Raw genomic sequence first — 23,186 nt, 5'->3', positions numbered from 1 at the left:
GATAGACCGAACGAAAGAGGACGTGGGAGCGAGATTGTTAATTGCTTAGTATTTATTATTTAACTACCGAGTCTTAGCACTTCGCTAGCCGTGCGAGCCAGGCCGATGGGTCGGCTTGACGGAGCAGAGGTTCTCGAAGGGGCAGGTTGGAGGAAGAAACAAACGGTGATGGCAAATTTGAAGGGTTTCAGGCTGGAGAAAGCTACGCCGCTGGTCGTTTGGCTTTGGCTCTTTGGGCTAGAATAATCCAGGAACTAGGCTCTGAAGACGAAGAGTGGATGGTGGTTGGGTGTTGGGTGTTCCCGGTCCGAGGAGGCCGCTTGTGAGTACATAGGTACCTATTAATGGTTATGGTTATGCTGGGTGTGTATATGGCTCTGGCTAACGAGGAATAATTATTGTCATGCGGTGGCCGATCACAGTCACAGTCACACGCACAACCACGGTACGCTTGGAGGGCGGTACAGAGCACTGGCCGAGCTGTGATGATGTCCTGTGGTTCTGCAGGCTTTTTTGAATTATACAGCAGTACTCCGTACAGTAAGTTATGCAGACTCGGCTTGCTGTTACGGAGGAGTTATTTTATGGGGTACTGACCAGACGGGTACCTGAAGTTCAGGCCGGAGAAGACGTCTCCATCAAGTCGAGGACGGGTGCTACATCAGACAGCTACATCGTATACAGCAGAGCAAAGGCCCCATAATAATTAACCCTTTACTCGGTGTTGAGCCAACAAACGACGACGAACAAGCTCCAACAGTTTCTACGCATAATATTTGCCTCGAAAGTCCTTACCGTACGAAAGGCGGCCCAGAGGGAAAGAGACTTTTTTACATTTGAAGACGACTGAGTAAGCGGCAGCCAGGGAGCAGACGAGGATCTTCGAGGACAAACGTGCGATGGAGATGGAGTGGAGCCCTCCAGATCCCTGCTCGACCATGGGAGGGAAGAGAAAAACCAAAAATCCACGCCTTGGCTCTGCTTTTAAGCCGTTCGTGGCTGGAAGACGAATGATCGGGGATGCGTGGCAGGCCTGCCGTGGAGCGTGTGCTTGAGAGTGAGCGAGCGAGTGGGTTTCCTGCCTGGCTTCTTAGTGTCCTGCTAACTTGCTTAGAGCAAGCAGGAAGATGGGCCATGCATCTGCCGGGGTTATGGGGAGGGTACTTGGATTTTGGATTTTGGGGGGGGTCCTTCAACACGAGGGAGGCCTGTCTCTCAAGGGTTCGTCTGGGAGGATGTCGCCCCAGCGGCAAGATCCATTATTACATAATGACGCTCGACTAAGCAACAAAAGAGAGAGAGAGAGAGAAAGACGAGACGACGACAAGACGGAAGAGACCGAGAGACAAAACGACGCATCGGGTGACTGGAAAACAAGGACGAAAGAGGATAATAAAGAGGTGGCTGACGGGGGAAGATGGTTAAAAGAGGCCGAAGAAGCAATGTGAGCCAGGCGTGGCTTGTTACTCCATGGCTTCCGCATAGTTTCAACCTGTCCTTTTTTTTTTTTTTTTTTTTTTTTTTTTTTTTTTTTTTTTTTTAGGCTGGTGAAGAAGGGAAAAGGAAGCACAGAGAGAGACCGAGAAAGACCAGAGAGAGGCAGAGAGAGGCAGGAGAAGCAGCGAGAAATGCGACCTGTCAGGTAGCACGGCCGAGCGATGGAACAAAGAGTCGAGCCTGTCTGCGTCGAATCATCTGCCCGCCCGTCGAGGCTCCCTCTTTCTTCTGTCTGACAGTGGCACATCCTGATCTTGATCCTCTCTTCGTTCGACTCTTGGCTCTCGAGTGAGTGACTGCTGGCTGGCCTGCATCTTGATATCAATCTCTCTTCGCTGCATGTCTTGGGAGTCGAGTCTCTGTCATGTACGGTAAGCCTCGCTTAGTCATCAACATGGCCGGTAGAGCGTGGCTTTTTTGGTCCCGAAAGGCGAGCAGGGATAGAGAGAGAGCGAAAGACATAAAAGAAGTAAAAGAAGTAAGGAAAAGGGAGAGCAAAGAGTTGGCTGTTTGCACATGACTCTAGCGTCTAATTCTCTTTGATCTTTTATCTTTTACTCTCCTACTTTCTACTCTCTCTGCTTCACTCTTTGCCATCTTCTGCTCTTCGTGTTTTTTCTTCTTTTCTTCACTTTAAGGCTCGGCCACGTGAGCGGGATCCCCTTCCTTTTTGCCAAGAAGACTCGTGGCGCCTGCTTAGTCATGTTTTGTTACCGTAAGAGCTTAAAGTTAGGCAAAGTTAAGTAGTAGGAAGAGACGACGACGAAGGACAACAAGAAGGACAGCAAGACAAGACAAAGTGACGAAGACGACGAGACGACGAGACGATGAGATGATGAGCTGATGAGATGGCTTGAGAGGGCAGAGCCTACGGTTGAGCATGAGGATGGAGGATGATGACACTTTGTGCGACTGGCACCAGCTCTGGCCTCTCACCACCGTCACACAAACCAGCACGACTCGTGGCATCCAGCACCTCGCTCTCTTGGTCTCGACGTGGAGGACTCCAGGTGGGAGAGCGGAAGCACACTAGACGAAGTACTACTACTAACCTCGCTCCAGTCTCCAGGCAGGCCATTCATATCTACAGGTTTCCGGCTCAGGCGCAGGCTCAAGGCTCAAGACTCAAGATTCAAGGCTTGAGCTCAGACACGCGGCCACGGAGGCTTTTTCTCTCGTCCTCCTGCTCTCTTCAGGCTCTTGACCCTCCGCTGACCTTGCTTTTTCCTTCGCCAGTGCCAGTCAGAATGCCAATCCCAAAAGAAAAATAAAAAAAAAAAAATAAAAAAAAGGACAAGACGTCGTCTTCACCGAGAGAGAGAGAGAAGAAAAAAGAGACACGCTTCAACCTGCCCTGTGGCCGTGGGTTTAGTGTATTTAAGGAACGTGGCGCTCGTCGATTACGGCAGCGTAATGGGGGGGGGGGGAAGGGGAGGGAGGGACAACAACAAAACTACTGGGGAGAGGGACGCATGGAAAGAAGCAAGCATGCCGCAGCCTGGCGGTGGGTGGAAACTGGAGACCTGGGACCATGCCCTTACTCTTAGTTTGAACTAAGCTAAACTCAGCGCTGATGGGCATGGGAGGCCCTGGTCAGCCCTAAGCAAGGAGTCCAGCCGATGCTTGATGGGGACGGGGGGACCGACGGAGAGATATGTACTTATAACGATGTCGACTTGGGGGATGAGAGACACCGGAGAGAGCCTGAGGAGCCTGGTCTGTCTGTCTGGCTGTCTGTCTGTCCCTGCCTTGGCCTGTCGAGGCTGAGCCCAGCTCCAGCTACGACTCCGGAACTATCAGCAATAGATAATAATAGTACTGTACTCGACGAGCAAGATAATATAACTAGCTAAGTTAAAGAGTCGACGCTTGATAGTGGTCGCTGGTCGCTGGTTGCTGGTTGCTGGTTGCTGGTTGGCGGTAGAGCCGTAACGTAATACAGATACGGTAATACAGCTTTCAATAGAGGGCCCTCGGGGGTGTTTGTTTTTGCATTACCGAAATTACGAGAAAAACGAACGTCCAACCTCCGTCTTTTTCGTTTCTCTTCGACTCTTTTTTTCGTCCAAAACTCCAACCTCCGATCTCTCTCCTGCTGCTCTCCTGCTGCTCTGCTCGACTCGACTCGACGTTGCTCGACATCTCGACACCTCCCTTGATCGCCCTGCCCGATGAACCGCTGCCCTCCGATCGCTCCTCGCCAGTAGACCCAGCGAGCCGGACGATAAAACGGTCGAGGTTGGCCTCCTCCGTCGCATGTCGCTTCCGCCCAGCCAGCCGCTGATGCTGCTCCCTCGCCAGCCTTGAAGAACGGACGACAACCCCAAACCACCCAGACTCGCCTCGCCCTCTGCTTCAGATAGACAGCATACCCTCCCTACTCCTGCAGCATCTCCCCCCCTACAGCGCTTCAGCAGCGTCCCCGAACACCGAGAGACCCGTTGCCCTGACCGAAATAGCGTCACGATGGAGGCTTCAGTAGCCCACCGGCCATGGGAAGACAGCCGGCCTGCGCCCAACACCAACGGCCACAACGGCAGCCAGACAACCCTCACCACCCTGCCGTCCATCTCGACCCTGACGGCAGCCATGCAGGTCGACAAGGCGCCTATACCGGTCGCTTCTGGTGAGAAATCACCTGCCCAGGCCTCCATGAACACCCTCGAACGAGACTCGGGCACCTGGTCAATGCCTCAGAGTACCCGTATGTCCAATCTCTTCCCTTCTCTTTCTCCCCTTACTTCTCCTTTGGGGACACACTCAGCACGGTTCATGGGTTGTAGAGTCGAAAGGCTGGTATAAGCTAACAATTGTCACAGGCTCGTCGACGTATTCTAGCACCACAAACAATACCAATGGCTACCACCAGCACTCCTACCTCATGTCCTCGCAGCAGTCACCCAATCGGCTGTCGGGTGTCTCTGAGCCTCCTGCCGCTGCCACTGCGATCTCCTCGCCGGTCTCCAGCCATGCCTCGCCAGCCCAGAACCCGGTCCTGCCATCCATCAACCAGGCTATGGACCCTCACCAGCAACAGCAACTTCAACAACAGCAGCAGCAACAGCAGCAGCAACAACAAGCCCAAAGACCGGACTACACCGAGTCACGCCGTAGCAGTATCGACAGCCGCATGAATCAGGGTATCTCAGCACTTCAGATCAACCCAACTTCGCCATACCATAGCACCAATGCGTCTCAATCTTCAGTCGTCTCCGGCATGCCTCGAGACCGCATGAGCTACTCGCATCATTCAACAACTTCGTCTCGTTTCCCTCCAGGCCAATCGGCTAACCATCAACCACCTCTCTCACCCCTAGGCCCTCGCTCACAGGATCACCGTAGTCAATTCCCCGCCGGACGCACCGCCCCTCCCATCTCGTCGAATCCTCGTCCGGAAGAATTCCACGCTGATTCCCCCGTGCCTGGTCAGGCTTATGCCTTCCCCGATCCTAGCATATCGCACCACCACCATTCTTCCCTCAATGCGCAAGGCCCCGCGCCGCCGATTTCAAACAATCCCCGACCAGAGACCTTCCATGCCGAGAACCCGGTGCCCGGACAGGCCTATGCGTTCCCAGATCCGAGCTTCAGTCGAGCGTCGACCATCTCCGCGCAGACAGACAGACCCTCCAACCAGTTCACCAGACGCCATTCCACCGCCGAATCGATGAATAGCAGCATCTATACCACAGAGTCGAGACTCCCAGCCGGGCAGCAGGGTACATATAACCGACCCAATAACCCCTAATATATCATAAATTTGGATTTGTACTAATTATCCCATCTATAGAACTGCCCCAAAGTGTCCACCACCACTCTCTTCAACACCGCCAGGTCCGCAATATAATAGGAGAAGGCGACCCGAACGGTGCAACACCTTACAGCCGCACCCCCGAACTCCGAGTGACGCACAAACTTGCCGAACGCAAACGACGCAGTGAAATGAAGGACTGCTTTGAAGTACTCCGCGCCCGTCTGCCTTCCTCCCAAAACAACAAGTCAAGTAAATGGGAAACCCTCACCCGGGCAATCGACTACATCAACCAGCTCGAGAAAACCGCTTCTCAGTCCCGCGCCGAGACAAACCAGCTACGCATGGAGCTAGAAGAGATGCGCGCACAGCTAAGCCAGGTCCAATCTCAGCCTCAACAACCGCCGCAACAGCAACAGCAACAGCAGCAGCCATCCCTTACTCGACGGGCTAGCTTTGAACCATCCTCGTTGCAACAACAGCAACAGCAGCAGCAACAACAACAACAAATGCAGGTCAACGGTAACGGTGGTCTAACTCCACCACAGAACCCAGGCACACTGTTCCAGACCCACGGTCACGTTCAGCCTCACCATAGCCACCATGCACATCATCAGCAGCTCCCGACCGCACCACCACCAACACATAGCCACTACTCTCCCTCGTCCAACGTGACGCCGACAACACATGCCTCGCCAGACCCATCGCGGACACTGCCGCCGCTAATGAACGGATCCCTGGCCCCCATGCAGGGTGTCCAATATACCGACGAGCGGAGATAACCCATCCCCTCCACACCAACATAACTATACCATACCATGCTCCCAACGCATTTATTCCCTCATTCTTGATTTCTTTCCTACTTGCTTTTTCCACTACTTGTTTTCCAACTATCGACATACCTACCGATCTGGTCCTCACGACGTCTCAGGATGACTATTTCTTTTTTTTTCCCCCTTCTACCTACCTCCTCCGCCTTTCTTCAAATATACATTCTTCGAGCTCGGGTTTCCTTCCCGCCTTGACCCCGTCGACGTCCGCGTCAAGCATCTCATTTGTTCAATGTTTTGCGCAAAGATATCCATCTACCATCTTATCTACCGCCTACAGTTCCTCTTTTCTGGGCCTAGAAATTTGCTCTTAACGTCGTTTCCTTATACTTACTTATACCACCAACCCACACCACACCACTTCATTTCACTTCGTGATTGTCCTTTCTAAAACGTACTCTTTTACTACTCCCACCCAACCCATCTATCCCCCGGACCCGACCTACAATCGGTCCACCTCCCAACCTAAATCTCGATATCCGTTCGTGTGTATGCTTTACCCTGCGAGTGACCAAAACGGCGTGCTTGGAGTGGTCTATTTGACTTGACTTGCTATGAATATTTGTTTTTCCCCCTTTATACTCGCTTGATTCCTTGGCTCTGGCTCTGCGTGTATTACACCTGTCGACCAACAAATCTACCGACCGACCCATCTATCTATTCATCTCTCTATCTACCTATCGGCTTATTTTGGATTTCATATACTCGCTTCCTTATCTTTTTCCTTTTCCTTTTTTTTTTTTTTTCCTATCAGTGTTATCGTCTCTTTTGGAATGGGAATGGGAAACATGCTTTGCATGTGGTTTCTACGGTTCGGTCTTGTCTTCTCTTTGTTAGATAGTCGGAGAGAGAGAGAGAGAGAGAATAAGAGAATGAGAAAGAGTACAATGACTGACTGACTGGCTTGACTAAGTGTCGTTTATGTAGAGTGACTAAGAATAGAAGAGCCTTCCCCATGTTTATAGAGAGTCTGTTATTATACTAGATGCATTATACATTAAGTGGCAGCCTTGTTGGTAATATGCATGCAGGGTTTTCATTTATACATTGTGACAGACGTGACTGAGTGCATATTAATTAAGTATATTGCTCCCATGTCAGGTGTCGGGTACCTCGAGGCTTCTTCTCTCCGTACCTTGACCTCCCAAAATGCCCATTGTCGATACATAGTGAATAAGTTACATGTCCTTCAACTTCTCAAGGTCATCATGTAAAGTTCGCGCAGTGTCATTAGCCATCCGCGCAAATCCCGCTGCATAAATCGTCAGGTTAGAAGTGGTGGCCTCATTTAAATGTCCAGGGACTTGCATTGCATGGCTTACCATCAGCAGTCCCATCCAAAACCATATTATGCATCTTTCCATTCAGATATATAGTTGCAGAACTTGTATTCGAGTCTGTCTGCCGCGGAAGATTCATGGGTATGCGGAGCTGGGGATACTTCGATGACCCTCCAACTCCGAAATGCTGTGAGTCATGGAAAAAAGTAGCCTTGCACGTCTCATCCGTGGCCCCAGAGGAAGTAGTTCCCGTCGTCGGTTCGTTCAACGCAAGAGATGCCGTATGGAACGCTCTTCCGATATCCGTGGGGACCAGCACATATGTTTGGCCTGGCTCGCCGACGATAATGGGCACTTTGGCGGTGGTCGGAACACCTTTCGCGTCGTAGTCGGTGAAGTCTCCTGTGACCTGGTGGAAGTGGCGTCTGACAGCCCTGGAGGAGCCTCCGCGTAACGTTCGCGGAAGGTACCGCAGCATGCTTATGGCGTTAGGTTGAGCTCGTGGGTGAACTTCTCGATACAGACTTGTAGTATTTGCCTAGGTCTTCTGTGCTCATCTGATTAGTAACGAGGGCAACCTGGGCTTCTGCGAGGCCGCTGCTTTCTCCACGTAAACCGCCTTGCAGATGATGTCCGTTGATTTTCAGGAACATGTCAGCGGCCACGAGAGCGGTGCGCTTGTTCCCGTCCTGGTAGGCGTGGTTTCTCATGATTTTCTCAGAGAGGTTCGCGGCGAGTTGGAAGATGTCTTCTTGGCCAGCGTAGTGATTCAGGTTCATGGGCGAGTGGACTGCGGACTCGAGCAGGTCTGGTTGGGTTGGGACTGTGTTGGGAGAAATGATTGTTGCATGAAGGCGCTTCACTTGGGACACGGTCAGAAAGCGAATGTTAGGTGGCATCTTCGCTGATGTATGTATGTTTGATGGCTTGGTGGCTGAGATGAGCTCTGACAGAATGTGATTCAAAGTAGGTAATGTCCTAGATATGGTTAATGCGGGTAAGGTCATGCACAGTACCTTACTAGGAGAAGCGGAGGTACTTACTCTCTTCCTTAATCTTATTACACTCCTTTCCCTTGACCCTCCACAAATATTATCTTACCTTATCTATCCCTCTACTACCGCAACCCAACGCAGGACGAGAGGAAGACAAGATAAGTCCACCTTTTACCCCAAGTAAGCTTCTCTGTATACCCATAACCATGCTAGCTAGAACCAGAAAATCTATCCTGACTTTCTGACTCTTCGATGTCGAATAAATAGCTTCGACACTAAAAATAGCAAACTTTTGAGTTAACTTTTACCCGGCGCTAAGAGAAACAAGCTGTAGCCAATCACATCGCGGGAAACCCAACTCGAGTCACTCAACGTCCAGGGGCAGCGATGCTTTTCTCCTCCTCGACCTTCCAACTGGCCCGCTGCATGCGGGAGAAGCAGCAGCCCCTTGCCCTGCACGGGCGGTTAGGGAGCTCTCTTCTGGCATTGGACAGGTCCTTGACTCGACGGCAGGCCCTCCTGGGCTCTCCACTGCGTTTCTGCAGAAGTTCAGGGCAGGGGCTTGATTGGCGGTGGATGATACCCCCGGGAAGCAAAGAGATGATATACATAGGTACAGGTCCAGGTTCCGTAGAAGAGGGAGTGATCTTCTTCTACAGCGATGGGTACTTGTTTCTTTTCTCCCTTCTGTTCTTTTCTCTCTTGTACACCTTCTGTACTCTGCTCTATTCTATTCACTCTCTTCTAGACACTCAGGCTGCAGCGCTGTGCGTTGATCTACAGTCTGGATATACATTCACACTCACTCAGCTTCAAGTCTGCTGAGCTTTACTATTCTTCTTTTACCATATATCTATTAATCACTATTCAGGTTGTTTTTTTGTTTCTGCTGGCTATTGTCGCCATGGCGATTGTCTGAATAAACATACACATTCATTCTTCTGTTGCATGATAACAATGAGACTGTCTGGACAAACAACAACAACATCATCAATAACAACCTACACTTCTTGAACCGCTGTCGAAACCACCCAGGACACTCGCCACCATGTCCAACAACCCTTTTACGCCTTCCTATGGCCAAAGGCGTGATGGGCCCAAGCCGGCAGAGCTACAAATCCCCCAAATACCGAATTTCCCACTCTCATCCCCCATACATGAAGAGCTACTCACGCCGTTTGATGATCTCGACTCCTCTCCGGACCCTTCAAACCCATTCACGTCGCCAGAGGACGCGAAGGCGGAAACATTTAGCTCCAACAACCCGTTTTTGAACCCAAAGGAAGGACTAGGCGGCATATCGAAACTAAAGGGCCGCTGGGGATCAGTTAAACAACCTACTCGCGTTAATGTGACAAGACGGTCACCCAAGCCCGGCTTAAATTTGGTCACGAACTTTTCTTCGCCTGGTGCGCAGAGCAGGACGTATCAGTGGGCTGAACAGCAGCAACAACAGCGGCAGGACCAGGATGGGACAAAACATTTCAGTGAGGTTGCCGAGATGGATGGCCAGTCTATATCGACGTCTAGGTCTCTTTCCAGGACAAACTCGAAGAGTCTACGGATAGATACTTCTCAGCTCAAACCAAGATCAAGACCTGCACGCGTGGAAAAGCGTCAGTCTGCTCGAAAAGGCCCTATACGATTGTTCCAGAAACCCCTTTCACCAGAGATAGCTGTCTCACCGTCCGATAGACCTATTGTTATAGGCGTGTCTGTCCCTCTAGGCTCACCGGCTGCTTTAGCGTTTAGCTCGGATGCAAGGTCCACTCCGGGAAGAGCGAATAGTATACATAGCCTGCGCAGTCACGGAAACACCCCAGTTACTCCAACTATAGTTGTCACGCCTGCCTGTGAAGAACGACACTGGACATCAGACAAGATGGAGGAGGCCGTGCCACCAAGACCTCGGCCAGCGTCAAGTATTTACTCAACAGCCACTCCCCTGGTAAGAGGTGTTAACAAGTCGGAAGATATCCCTCCAGTGCCCGCTCTTCCACCGCCAGGAGCCTATGGTGGACAGGGGATAGATGATCCGTTTGGAACTATGGAGGTGATTTCAGAACGGCGAAGACGGGTGCTTTCATCTGGGACTTTGTTCGAGGAGGAGGATTCCCCGTCAAGACAAATAAATCGGCCACGATCGTTTTCCAATAAAGAAATCAGCCGTAACGAAGGTGGACTTGTTGCATCTACTAGCCGGTTCAGTTTGGAGACCATCTCTCCACGTCGACGATCTGAAGGTTGGTGGAACTACCTTCTATCTCCCTTGCTATCTCGCTCTAGTACAATGACTACTATCAACACCCTTCACCGTAACGGATCTCAGGGTGATGATGAAGGACCTCCTCCTGTGCCAGAGTTACCAAACAATACACGCCTGCAGCTTGCTATACCAAACAGGCATGATGAGCCAACCCTCACAAACAAGGAATGGCGGGACAAGCAAGTTTCCGTCTTTTCACCCATCACTCCAGAAACAGCCACGGAAAAAGGGTCTCCCTCCGTTAAATCCCCTGCTTCGGGCTGGCGAGAACGGTTGGTTTCTGTCTTTTCTCCAATCACACCCGACAGTGCAGGTACTTCCAAGGAGAAACGTATACTAAGCAACGTCACTGAATGGCCGGGTATGGACCACTGGTACTTCCAACAAGAGAAAAGCCAGATGAAGGTTGATACTGGAAATCTTACCCTTAACACCACTGTGAAAAACAAGGGGAATGTCACTACTTCACCTAAACACCGTGAAAATGAGGAGCATAGGACATCGCTTTGCTCCGCCGTCACGTCGCAGTCAATTCCGTTCATGATGTCGGATCCATCTAGTCACCATGCGAGTGTCAGCACAGGTGCTAACCATAGTTCAAGAAATATCTCCAATAATCAGTCCTTTGCCAGCTACAGCCGGGGTGCTACGAACAAGGACTCCAACCCAAATATTTGCAGGACTGATTCCCACAAAGATCAAAACACGAATAACCCGTTCTTTCAACAGTTTGTCGACTCTATTCGAGGTGAAGACGGTAGAAGACGCTCTGATTCTGCATCTACCATGATCGAAGAGGATGAGCCTGATATTTCCCCCAACGTCCGCCATGCAACTGCCACCCCGATTTTTCACCACACCATGCCTACGATGGTAGGAACTCGTGGCCCGCCCGCTCCCATAGCACCGCCAGCAGCAGCTCGACGAACTAGCGTATCGAGCTCTGGATCTGATTCTTCATGTTCTCCCGAGCCAACACCGGAGAGGCCAAAAAATAAGATTGCTGGTATAGGAACTATCAAACGTAAGACGGTTCCAAAGTACCATGCCATTCTACCACCAGACAGACAATCACCACTGGAATCACCGGGCCCTCTCTCTCCTGAAGCTCAAGCCACGTTGAACTCTGGCGGTATCCAAATGAATGATGTCCCCTTACCACGTCGGCCGGATAGGACCTATCTCCTACCTGCAACCAACGATTTCCCTCGCCACCCAAAGGTATCCCCAGTCATAATGCAGACACCAATCATCCGCCAGACCCCCAAGATAGGCATCACCAAAAAGGATGTCAAGTCCAAAACAGAAATAAAACAGAAAAAGGTATCTCGTAAGGAGGTTGTTGGTCAGGACAGCAGTTTCTGGCGTGGCCAAAAGTGTCGATGCAAGCAGGGCTGTGCTGGGAATCGAGACTGTGAAGGTAGAAGAAAAAGACGGAAATGTTGCTGGATTATCATCATCTTGATATTGCTATTTCTTATCGGTTTGGGTATCTTGTTAGGCGTGTTGCTGACGAGGAAAGGTCCGGGCCAGAGCCAGCCTCCAAGACCCCCTGGCTCTGGACCGCAGCCAACGCCTGGACAAGAACCGGGACAGAAGATGGAAGACGATCGATGGTTGAATCTTACTGGTTACCCACCTATTCCAACTGGAATATCTACCGTTGCTGGCCCGAGTGCTGCCAATATCAACTCGGGTTGTATTGCACCAACAAGTATGTGGAGCTGCTCTTTGCCAAAGGAGATGCAGGACGCAAATAAGCCGTTTGATGCGGACCAGCCTCGGTTCAAGATTGAAATCAAATTCAAGAACGGGACCTATCAGCATAGCACCACCATAGCAGATAAAGGGAAGAGAGAGGTACCTACCCTTTCCAACCTTTTCGTTCTTGGAAACTGGGCGAGGAGACAATACCCCCTTGAACGCAGAGATGAATTCACTCCATCTCCAGCACAACCTAGTGTTGAAGAGCAATCATTCCTCGGAAATACCACTGACAAAACCGCCGCTCCATTCGAGGGAGAGGAAACGCCCTTTTTCGTAACCGTTTTAGACACTGCTCCGCCAAAAGGTGTTCCTGGAACAGGAAATAGCGCTCGATTCCGCCGTAGTGAACCAGAGGGTTTCCCTGACCTGTCCAAAATCATCCCTCCGCCAGCTCTTGATACCGATGGCACAGCTGCACCAGCAACTCTATACCCATTCCCTTCATCCCAGCCTCTCCGTCTATACGATCGTGGCCTACCAACAGAACATTATGGGTTTTACACGTACTACGATCGATCTATTTTCCTCAAGTCCTCACGCCCCATAGGCGATGGCAAGGAAACCGGGAACATCCCCAGCGATCTCGACGGCGGCTCAACGAAATCCGCTGCCAGCGTACAATGCACATGGGCACAAACAAGATTTCTCGTCCAGATATGGACTCAACCATCTAAAGCCGGATTGGAACTCATGTCACCATCCGGTGATCCTGGTCCAAAACCACCATCCTATGCAGAAGATTTTAGACGGCCCGGTTCCTTGCCATACCCGATCACAATCACGCTGGACAGACATGGGGGTGACCCGAAGAAGAAATTCGTGTACTGCTATGGCCTAGATGTGGGTGGGAAGCCGATCATGACAAAGAAGAAACTCCAGCTTGAACATCGTGATGTTGGTGGCGTGCTTGTTAATCCTGCACCGGGAATATTCAACATCTCATCTTCATCGAAGAACAGCAAACGAGCGGATGTCCCTGGAATAGACGGCGGATCGGGTGGGTGCCACTGCGAATGGAGAAACTGGCTGAAAGCCTAGACCGTAAATGATTATGTTTTGACGTTTTAACATTGTTTGTTTGAATACCCTAAGTTTCTATTACTATTCTGCGTTAATCGTTTCTGATATTGTCTTTCTGTTCATCTTTTGCACTGACTGTACATACGCAGACCCTGACGCTTTCCTATGTCTTTCTTTTATCCTATTCTTCCCCTCCCCATTGCATTGGCATTTTGGACATTGCATGTTTCATGGACATGAACCTCACGGAGCCGGAGCCTGGATTTTTATCCTGTCTGTACACATAGGTGGCATACACGGGAGTTTGGGTTTACTATGTTTTATGTGTTTTAGCTTGTTGACTGATAATGTACGGAGTAGAGGATAATAATGAAAATGACTTTGATGTTTGAAGATGTGCCCTCGGCGTGGTCCGTTGGATTCTGTAATTAGCTATCGTAGTCTTCAGGGGTAACTCGATAACTTGGCCAGAGAAGCGTAAGTTAATGACAGCTGTGAATAATTACTTCACCGTTTAGCTTGACTCTCCCAGGCCTTCTTGGGTGACTGTTTGGAGTAGTTAATCAAGATGTTCACCCCGGATAAGTGAAACAGGGGCTTCAATGCCTGTCTAGTGAATGGATCCCAGTGACGTCAGGGGGGATGCGCCAGCTATAAATTCGCCCAACTTTCCGCTCCTCGAACTCCACGACCTGACATCAAACAAGTTGATATCGTCGAACGAGAAGAAGTTGCCATTAATAGAGAAGGAGCAGGGTATTAAAATTCCAAAGGAGTTGGTGGCAAGAATGCTATGATGCTAGCATGACTGACTCATCGACACACTTACTTCTCTACAACTGTTCATCCGGACGACTGCTATATCCTAGCGTTCAATATTCCAGGCCTAGGATAGATACAACCAATTAGGCTACCACAGGGCACCACAGGGCACTAAAGGAGCATGCCTTACGATGGAGAGGCCGTCATGTCAATAGTCACTGGCCCAATTCCAGCCCCGGACCCAGAAAGGGATAACTAGTTAAGCCCACGGATGTGGGTTACCACAACGGGAGTGTTTTTTGGCACTCTGCCTTGGCTACTTTCTATCATAGCCGTCGTGGTATCAAGGATTTCAGCGCAGCCCGCGCAAACCATGGACGACAAACCGGGTATTTTAACCACCTGCGACAAGCTGATTCCACTTCCCTCCAGCCTAGGTTGAGGCCTGGGACGCCGATTCGTGCATACACCTCTTCTTGTTCCTCCCGGCCCACTTGGGCCTCGACGGGGGTGCTGATTGAACCCATAGCGGCGGCGACTGAGCTATCAGACTCAACTATCAGATTCATTGACCAGATTCGGAGGCCCCTTATTCAATCATCTAGTGAGTGTTAATGCACTTAATAACTAACTTGCCAATCCTTACGGGGGCTAACATCTATTCAAAGCAATGCCGTGATGCCTGGAAAGAGGACACTGTCCTTAGTAAACGGCAAACATCTCCAAATATGCCATGGTCAAGTGCCTACTAGTCCAGCGTGCTTTGTCAATGATATAACGACTCTTACTGCAGCCAATTAACTAGGGGGTCTCCCTCCCCTTTTTGGCCTAGCGGTTTGATATGCTTCTTCAAAGCTATTGATCGGACTTCCAGAGGGAACACTTGCCAGTAGCGTATGGAAACTCCCCAGCTATACTTGTCTCAAGATGTTTCAATTTGATTCTGCAAAGCCAGGCTGGATCAACGATTTCGATAGCAAGCATTGTGATTAAAGGGGATATAAAGTATTCTAGACTAATGAAATGCAGTTACTCATGGCGGTTCCATGCTCATGGACATCTCGATCTTACGCCACCTTCACGCCAGACCAGCGAGGATCGACTGCTAGAGAGAGCATTAAAGAGAAGTATGACTTTGGATAAAGTTCCTGCTGCAGTAAGAGAGCTATCGGAAGACTGTTGAGCTAAGTCTTTATGGTGCGTTTTCGGAAGAGCAACCAGAGCTAACAGAGACACTACGAGCACTGTATGCAGAGTGCCCAAGTGTACCTAATGACCTTCTCCGCCTCGATGCAGTGCTTCCTGATAGCGAGGCCATCATCCGTGCAGGTGATCACTGCTTTTGTCAAAACTTCGTCGTTCGTCCATCAAAAGGGGTTTCGTTGTTCGTTTCCCAGCGAGTGACTATTGTTATTACGCCATGTGTTTCACTTCGACAGGATCAATTAAAAAGTCCTGTGGCTCGGTAGTTAAACAGATTCAAGCCGGACATCTACAAAGCTGGTCAAACAAGATTTCCGCTACCCTACAAATTTCGTCACGAAGAGGACCGCTACTACACGACTGCACCCTAACTGGCGGATGAGGGGTGCTCGACCGCCGACAAAATCTTTTAATCGTCATGAGTATCAATCAATTTGCACACTGTTGGAAGACTATGACCTGCTGCTCCATCGCCACTCCGTCCATATACCCTGCTGGAGTTTGTCGTCAAACAACCGGATGCTTCATTTACGTCAGTTGAGTTCTCATTTTGGAGGCTTCTCTTGACGCCAAAGGATGGCTGGAAGCAAGACCGGTCAATACTGCAAAGATTGACCAGGAAGCTCCCAATTCTATTTTGACACAATATGCAAATGGTTCCCTGCGACGACAATTCAAAATGCTGGTGGACAAAGTAACTAACTAGTTACTGGAACAACTGGATTAAGGATACAAACATCAATACCCCAGTCGGCATCTCGTTTCCCCAGAGTTGCCAGTTGGGTTATCCAAGCAAAGCAGCGGTTACTCCCATGTTGCTGCTTAACTCAACAGAGACTTATGAAATCCATATCACGACTTGGATTACTTCTGGGGCCCATCTATAAGCAAATCCTTTAAAACGCCTGTATTTGCTAGTTTGGCTGCTTTTTGGTATTGGAACGATGTTCCCCGATGGCTTTACGAGTGTTCGTCCTTGGTGCCACCGAAGTTACTGGTGACCCCGATGGCACTCAAAAGCACTAATTGGTTTTACAACCAATACACCAGTCAGATTGGAAGGAGTTCTATTTGGTAAATGATTAAACCCCCCTGGCGTCGCTGTCTCATTCGGAGTATAGCTTCGGCTTGCTGATCAGTAGTGCGAGCTCACTCTTGGCTCAGTCGTTTTGATAAAGCACACCATCCCAGGAATGATTGCCGAGCTAAACCGAGTAACTTTTGCAATCGAAGGTAACGACGACAGAGAGGTTGACCTTGGTAAGTGGGTTATTAAGCCGAAGACCATGCAATTTGTTAAGTTGGACGGGAAAGTTGAGAAGCGCAATGATCCCGTCATGATCTCGCAAGCAAAGACAATACATGATTGCTGTGCTAGCATGGCACTGCCAAAAAATATATCAATGATATAACGACTAGGGGCCTCCCCTTTTTGGCCCAGCGGTTTGATAAAATCATACAACAATTCCGAATCGACACTCCAAGCTTCCAAACAAGCTATTCCAGCCGAATAACTATAAGGGTGCAGACGAGATCGAAGAAGAAATCAGGTCGAAGAGACCACCGCGGACGTCTGTGACTGTCTGGCGATCCACGGCGATGTCCATCTCGCCAACTTTCAGAAGGAGGATAAGGAAACTGGGCTTGATCTTGATCCCACGGTGTCCCTGTCAATGGGAAGGCCTCTGGATTTTCAATTTCTATGATACCAATCAACTGATGGAGGATTCTCTAGCTCCTCGTGCAAATACACCAAATTGCCCGGCTGGGATCTCCTGGATCTCCAGCGGGCCCTACGAATATTTACAATCTTGATATCCCCCATAACATTGATGAGGGTGATAGCATTGGGATTGATTCTGTAGGAGGAAGATAAGGGCATTATCAATTTACACAATGGAATTACATTCTCATCCGTCCACGACGGCTCCTCTGCAAGTTCCAATGGTTGCCAACACAATGAGCAGCGCTGGAGACTCTCTTATTGCCTTTATCCGGCTAATGGTCCAAAACGAACTTCTTATTCCACCGGAGCAGAGAATACTTGACCATGGACTAATACAAGCCGCTCTTCATGAAACGAAGGTCGGGTTGGCAGACGGGGCCTTCCAGCTATATGAGATGCTCCTCGGAAACCTAAACGCTAAGTCCGAGCCTTGGTTACTCAGCTTAAGGACGTCAAATCCCGTAGACCGTGATTACCCTCGAGAACCAGCCATTCATCTCGCAGAGCTGATCTGGCAATATATTGAAGCCCGGGATGACCTCTATAACTTCCAGCCACCTAACGAGCTTTTGACTGTCTGTGTGTCGGACAATCTGTGTGTTCTTGACGTCTTGACGTTGTGCATGCCTGGACGCAGCCGTTTTCAAGTCATCGGCCTGAGCCTACGAAATGGGACGCCCTCTGAATGCGCCGTTCAACCAAAGGAGATATCGAGCCTTTGACGGCGGCTAACTAGATATTTAATGCCCGGAAATATGTCACCGTTACCAGCACTCCACTCAGAAGGACTGAACTATTAATTGTTCGTCCCGGGATAAGCATCGTGCCCCTGAGCAGACAAACTACGGGTCCACATGCCACCACTGTTGCGTTCCTATAATGCGTCCAACCCCTTCTTCTCTGGCCCAGCCATGCCGAATATAAGGCCGCGCACAAAGCGACAGATATATCTCACTTTTGTCAAAGAGAGAGGCACTAGGTCCAAGGAAATGGATAAATTGCTGCTAGATGGCCGATCCATGTTACTCCTTCTCACGCCCTGCCTCAGAGAAACAAAGAGAAGAGCACCTGGGCGAGCCACTCCAGCCCCAGAAGTGACTCTGTTGGTAAACCGCCCACCACAGACCGCCATTGGACGGCAATGTCCTGGCGGAGGCACTGGCAGCTCCAGACGAAATCGTCCAATGGAAGCTCGACGTTTGCGTGCACACAGCCATTGGGAGGCCTTATACTTATGTTAACGGCGACGCTGAGAACCAGCGGTACTACCGTGGTGAAGCATCAGGGGTAACAAATATAGCAGTATATGGCGTATAAAATTTCATTAATAGAACCAATAATGCGAAGACGAAGACGTTCTTCTGCTCAAAATTAAGAGTGGACTCGGTATTGTCGGCGGCTCTTTCAGAATCGGCGGACCCTGGAACTCGGTGCAATCACACTTCAAAGGAACCTAAAGAACCAAACTCATCAGGGGCTTAGAAGGCGAAGATGGAACCTACAAAGGCGAGTGGGGCTTTCAAACCAGCCCTTGGATAATCTTTCATGCCGTCCTCAGCGCCTCAAAAATAATAAATATCAATCAATTTCGCCTCCAAATCTCGATCAAAGATCCAGACTGTCGCGTGATACTCTGCGAACGTTCCTGCAGAGGGCCCATCAAACTTGACTGGCTCTACTGGCACCACGCCGGCTCCCGCCGGCCCCAATGCTCGCGGTGCGAAGGCTGCGAAGAAGTGAGTCTTTACGGGATACCGGGGTGGGAGGGCAGGCAATTGTAAACGGGTGCGCGGATACCATAGGTAGATAAAATAACAATAAGATATTTGAACCGGGATACCGATCAACCAGCTGTCCCTGAGGAACTAAAGGCCAAGTTTAAAGCCATTTGGGAGGAAATGATGGCGCCATAACTACGTGGCTAGCCGCTCCGAGGCAGCACGTATAGGTTGGCGGTGTGATGCGGGCAGAGTATGCTCGCGCGATGCCCCGATTTGGTGTTGCTTGCTTAGAGGATAATACAACTACTAAGACAAGGCGCGGGCGCTCCAGGGTAGACTACAGCTCTGAAGATGATGAGAGCTATTACGGAGTTGCATCTTCCAAGGAGCCGGAAGTAACTAAAAAACTCAGAACTAGGACACGATCTCGAGCTTGAATCTTTGGTTGGGACTTTTGCATTGAGCATCCCTTAATGATAGTTCACGGCGAGCTTTGCAGCCTCTTAATTTGTGCCAGATGCACATGGTGACTATGAAGCTTTTACATAGATATATAAATATTAATATAACATTGACATTTAGTACATATATTTCTTTCCTCCTGTGTGAAATAATTACATTGCTCGTTTTCTTATTATTAGCTATTGCACGTTTGGATATGCTATCGTATAACGACTTCGTAGTAGTACTCAATTTCTCTCCTTGCTGGGACAGACTGCAATACCTGGTACAGGCGTGCTACTTTAGAGCAACCGGGTTGGTAGATAAGCATAACTATACGAGGTGTTGGAATGTGGAGCTCCTTTGTATACGAGCCCGATCTATATAAATGTCTTCCAAGCGACTAGATCCATCTACAATATCTTTATGTGCCATCTCCTGATACAATCGTACACGGATCCTGGGAGTGAAAATGGTGACCTGGGCCTTTATATCCTTTGCAGTGCTCATATGGGCAGCTGTGTCAACTGCCTCTGTAGATACCAGTCTCCTATCGATTCGCGGCCAACAACCCATCCATTTGAATTTGACCGGCCATATACCCGCAGAAAAAGTTCTAGACTTTGTCTTTGTGGACTTTGATGTTCCCGAAGGAACAACTTCAATATCTGTGCTGCAAAAGTACTCATTGAAAGGCAAGGGAAACGCCCTGGATCTTGGATGCTGGGACCAACGGGGCCACCATCTTGCTCTCGAGGGGAACTTCACTACTGGATTCCGAGGATGGTCCGGCGGTGCAAGGGATAACTTTACTATTACCCCTGAATACGCTTCCCCTGGATATATTGCGGGTGCGATCCAACCTGGTGTCTGGTCTGTAGCCCTTGGCCCATACAACTCAGTTCCTCAGGGCATTGACTACGAATTGAATATCAACCTGGGATTTGAGCCCGTAAAGTCCTACTTTCAGCCTGCCTTTGCACCAAGCCGTATAGATAGCAGTCTTTATATGAACGAATCTGGAAGCAATATCGACCAGCTGAAAAACAGACCTGGACAACCTGGCTTACAATGGTACCGAGGAGACTTCCACATTCACACCATATACTCAGATGGCAAACAGACTCCCCAAAGAGTTGTGGAGCTGGCTCAACAAGCCAACCTCTCATTCTTCTTCAGTACTGACCATAACACGCAATCCTCAGGCTTGATCTGGGGTGCCGTTGCTCCACCTTCTTTGCTTGTCGGAAGAGGTATCGAGGTGACCACCCGTGGCGGGCACTGGAATGCACTGGGCCTCAACTGGAACGAATGGGTTGAATTTCGTTATAAGGGGGATGACAGCACCGCTATCTCTCAAGCGGTTCGACAGGTCCAGCGCCATGGAGGCCTTGCGGTAGCTAATCATCCATTTGCTAACGACTGTCTTGCGTGCGATTGGTCATTCAGTTTCAATATCATGGATGGACTGGAGGTCTGGAACGGAGTTTGGAACAATTTCGATAGAAAGGCTGTGGATAAATGGCACAGTATGCTTGTTCAGGGTTCAAGGGCATTCGCTATCGGCGGCAGCGACTATCATAACTCTCCGTCTGCAGTCGGTATGCCCACTACCGTAGTTCGTTCAGAAAGTCTGTCAACGGCACAGATCGTGGATAGTCTTCGGCATAACCGAGCATATATCGTTCGTGACCCAAGTATTGATATCCAATTTACCCTTAGCCACCAGGGCGAGACAATCCATATCGGTGATAAAGTAAAAAGTGGGAAGGAAAATAAGATCCGTGGTCCGATATCTGCGGCTCTGGAGGTGAAGGGACTCCCTGCGAATGCCGTGGCGCTTTTTATATCTGATAAAGGCCTTCTTAAACGCCAGGCTATCTCCCAGGCCGATCCTGTTCTTCATGCCAGAGTTGATTCAAAGCACTCATTCATCCGCGTGGAAGTCCAAGATCCGACTGGCTCTATGCTAGCCATGACAAATCCAATTTGGATATAAAGTGGTATCAAATAATTTGCTTCTTGGGCCGAGTATTCAAAATAAAGGGAGATGACCTTATTGGAGGTTGGTAGCTTGAAGTGAAAGCAGTAAATAAGGATAGGAATTCTATTAAACTTGTCATGCAAGCCTTAAAGGTATAAACTAATCATTTCCTTACCTTTAAGTCGACTCCTCTAGGACAAAATACTGTAACTTCATCCTGCCTAGCTCCAGTTTTAATCCTTATTCCTCACCTGAATCATCGCTCATGAAAGAATTGTCAATCGCCCAACCATCAATGTCAAAAAAGTCGTCATCACTATCACTACCATCGCTGTCGGTTTCCCCTGTATCGCTTCTCAAGTCCATTCCCTGGGCGGCGTTACGAATATCATCAGCTTCCGTTTCAGAGAATGCTCGAAATCCATGGTTCAGCATATTTTGTTGAAGGTTCATGGGGATATGATGGCCAACTCTCTCAAGGAGTCCGTGGATAACATCATCCACTATATAGTTGCCTTTACTACCCCATGCAATGGTTAGCTGGTCTAGTAATTCTGTATCGACACCGCCCATAAATTTCTGGGGGCAGTAGTAAGACAATATCCCCAGTATAAAGTGAAAATAGAGGTACTTGGCTCGAGGTCGAGACTCGGTGGGGAATATCAGTTTCATCTTATGGAGCTGCCCAAATGTCATACCGCAAACAGGAACTTCTTTCAAACCAGAGTGGTCAAGAAGAATAACCTGCCATTCCCGCGGCTGGCTCGTGACAGGGCCATGGGGCACAATGACAACTTGATACGCGTCAAAAGCTGGTTCAAATTCAGAAGGAAGAAAAAGGCCGTTCCTAGCAGTATTGATTTCCTCGTGGGTGTCCTTCCCAAAGATGTTGTCCATTGCTTGTTGGCCGTAAGACAGTGGGAATATGTGGGCCGCAACGAAATATTGTCTCACATGCCAGCTTCCCGTCAAGACATTGCAGTAAGTGGTCTGGTTTCCTAGCTGTTTCGATCCGTAAGCTGCCTTGATGGATTCAATGAAGTCGTTCTGGTTATCTCTAGAGGTTTTCCCCCGGACGCTAAGGAAAAGGTCGACATAAGCTGCTCGCAGAGTAGCTCTGTTATTGGAAAGACTCAGCACCTTCGATCGTTCCTTGTACCTTTCTTCTCTCCTAATGGCTGATTGCCGTCGCTCTTCTCTCTCCTCCTTTTGTCGCAGGTACTCTCTCTTTTCCTGTTCAAAAATGTGGGGTTCGGAAGAAAGGGTTTCACTCCGACGCTGCCATATTAGGTCTTTGATAGTATCCTCTAAGCCAAGGATTACCTGGGATATTTTCCAGTACTCTGGCGTATCGTATGTTGCTTTGCTTAACTGCTGCTTTGCACGCTTGCGTTCTTTGCGCGCTGTTTTTATGTGTTGATGCTGCAAATCAACACCCTCTGAAGGGTTCATTATGGACTGAGAAGTCAGCTTTAATCTATGAGTAAGAAAAATGGGTATTAAATGCCTTACTGTCAAATATAACCAATATCTCTCCCATATCTATCTCCGCCGTTTTGTTTAATAAAATATGACGGAGATAAATTTAAGGGGTATAGTGACTAGCTGAAACATACCTCTTAGATCAATAGGTTTCCCAGGCATGGTTGTCAGATAATGTTCAGATACTACGAAGAGGAAGAAGAGGAGGAAGAAGTTGGCTGGGTACATGGGCGATGGTCGGTTTTATATGTGCTGAAGAGTTCGATTGCATCACTCACTCCCAAGCTGTGAATACGATACGAGAACGTGACTTAGCCGCAAAGTGACCCGCTTATTAAAGTACGTTAGTTTCATACAGCCGGTGACACAAAACCTTAATAACTCGGTAATATATTCACCAAAATTGTCACTGGCTGTAATATAACTCGTAACTTCTCCGAAATATTCAATACCAGCCATAC

At 49.3% G+C, this 23,186-nt stretch overlaps 7 protein-coding genes across 7 annotated transcripts; 5 read left to right on the top strand and 2 right to left on the bottom strand.

The window, feature by feature from the left end:
* Positions 1 to 1,235: 1,235 nt before the first annotated feature.
* ARB_02364 (uncharacterized protein) lies at positions 1,236 to 1,646 on the top strand (the record flags this gene model as incomplete). Its single annotated transcript, XM_003011261.1, has 2 exons — positions 1,236 to 1,444; positions 1,544 to 1,646. The coding sequence occupies 2 exons, from the start codon at positions 1,236 to 1,238 to the stop codon at positions 1,644 to 1,646; spliced, it is 312 nt and encodes a 103-aa protein (XP_003011307.1).
* Positions 1,647 to 3,963: 2,317 nt separating this feature from the next.
* Positions 3,964 to 6,030, top strand: ARB_02363 (HLH transcription factor (Hpa3), putative; the record flags this gene model as incomplete). Its single annotated transcript, XM_003011260.1, has 3 exons — positions 3,964 to 4,201; positions 4,281 to 5,216; positions 5,288 to 6,030. The coding sequence occupies 3 exons, from the start codon at positions 3,964 to 3,966 to the stop codon at positions 6,028 to 6,030; spliced, it is 1,917 nt and encodes a 638-aa protein (XP_003011306.1).
* A 1,226-nt stretch (positions 6,031 to 7,256) lies between these two features.
* Positions 7,257 to 8,365, bottom strand: ARB_02362 (uncharacterized protein; the record flags this gene model as incomplete). Its single annotated transcript, XM_003011259.1, has 3 exons — positions 7,257 to 7,330; positions 7,401 to 7,792; positions 7,884 to 8,365. The coding sequence occupies 3 exons, from the start codon at positions 8,363 to 8,365 to the stop codon at positions 7,257 to 7,259; spliced, it is 948 nt and encodes a 315-aa protein (XP_003011305.1).
* Positions 8,366 to 9,401: 1,036 nt separating this feature from the next.
* Positions 9,402 to 13,424, top strand: ARB_02361 (uncharacterized protein; the record flags this gene model as incomplete). The annotated part of the gene is made up of 1 exon (XM_003011258.1): positions 9,402 to 13,424. One exon carries the CDS (start codon positions 9,402 to 9,404, stop codon positions 13,422 to 13,424), a length of 4,023 nt encoding a protein of 1,340 aa, XP_003011304.1.
* A 3,843-nt stretch (positions 13,425 to 17,267) lies between these two features.
* On the top strand, positions 17,268 to 17,819 carry ARB_02360 (uncharacterized protein; the record flags this gene model as incomplete). The annotated part of the gene is made up of 1 exon (XM_003011257.1): positions 17,268 to 17,819. The coding sequence occupies one exon, from the start codon at positions 17,268 to 17,270 to the stop codon at positions 17,817 to 17,819; it is 552 nt and encodes a 183-aa protein (XP_003011303.1).
* A 1,912-nt stretch (positions 17,820 to 19,731) lies between these two features.
* On the top strand, positions 19,732 to 21,258 carry ARB_02359 (PHP domain protein; the record flags this gene model as incomplete). Its single annotated transcript, XM_003011256.1, has 1 exon — positions 19,732 to 21,258. One exon carries the CDS (start codon positions 19,732 to 19,734, stop codon positions 21,256 to 21,258), a length of 1,527 nt encoding a protein of 508 aa, XP_003011302.1.
* Positions 21,259 to 21,483: 225 nt separating this feature from the next.
* On the bottom strand, positions 21,484 to 22,695 carry ARB_02358 (uncharacterized protein; the record flags this gene model as incomplete). The annotated part of the gene is made up of 1 exon (XM_003011255.1): positions 21,484 to 22,695. The coding sequence occupies one exon, from the start codon at positions 22,693 to 22,695 to the stop codon at positions 21,484 to 21,486; it is 1,212 nt and encodes a 403-aa protein (XP_003011301.1).
* Positions 22,696 to 23,186: the final 491 nt, after the last annotated feature.

Source organism: Trichophyton benhamiae (genome assembly GCF_000151125.1).
Source record: "Trichophyton benhamiae CBS 112371 chromosome Unknown contig00294.0, whole genome shotgun sequence".
NCBI classification, from domain to species: domain Eukaryota; kingdom Fungi; phylum Ascomycota; class Eurotiomycetes; order Onygenales; family Arthrodermataceae; genus Trichophyton; species Trichophyton benhamiae.
Note: the sequence above shows the minus strand (reverse complement) of the source record. Positions and strands in the feature narration are given on the sequence as shown.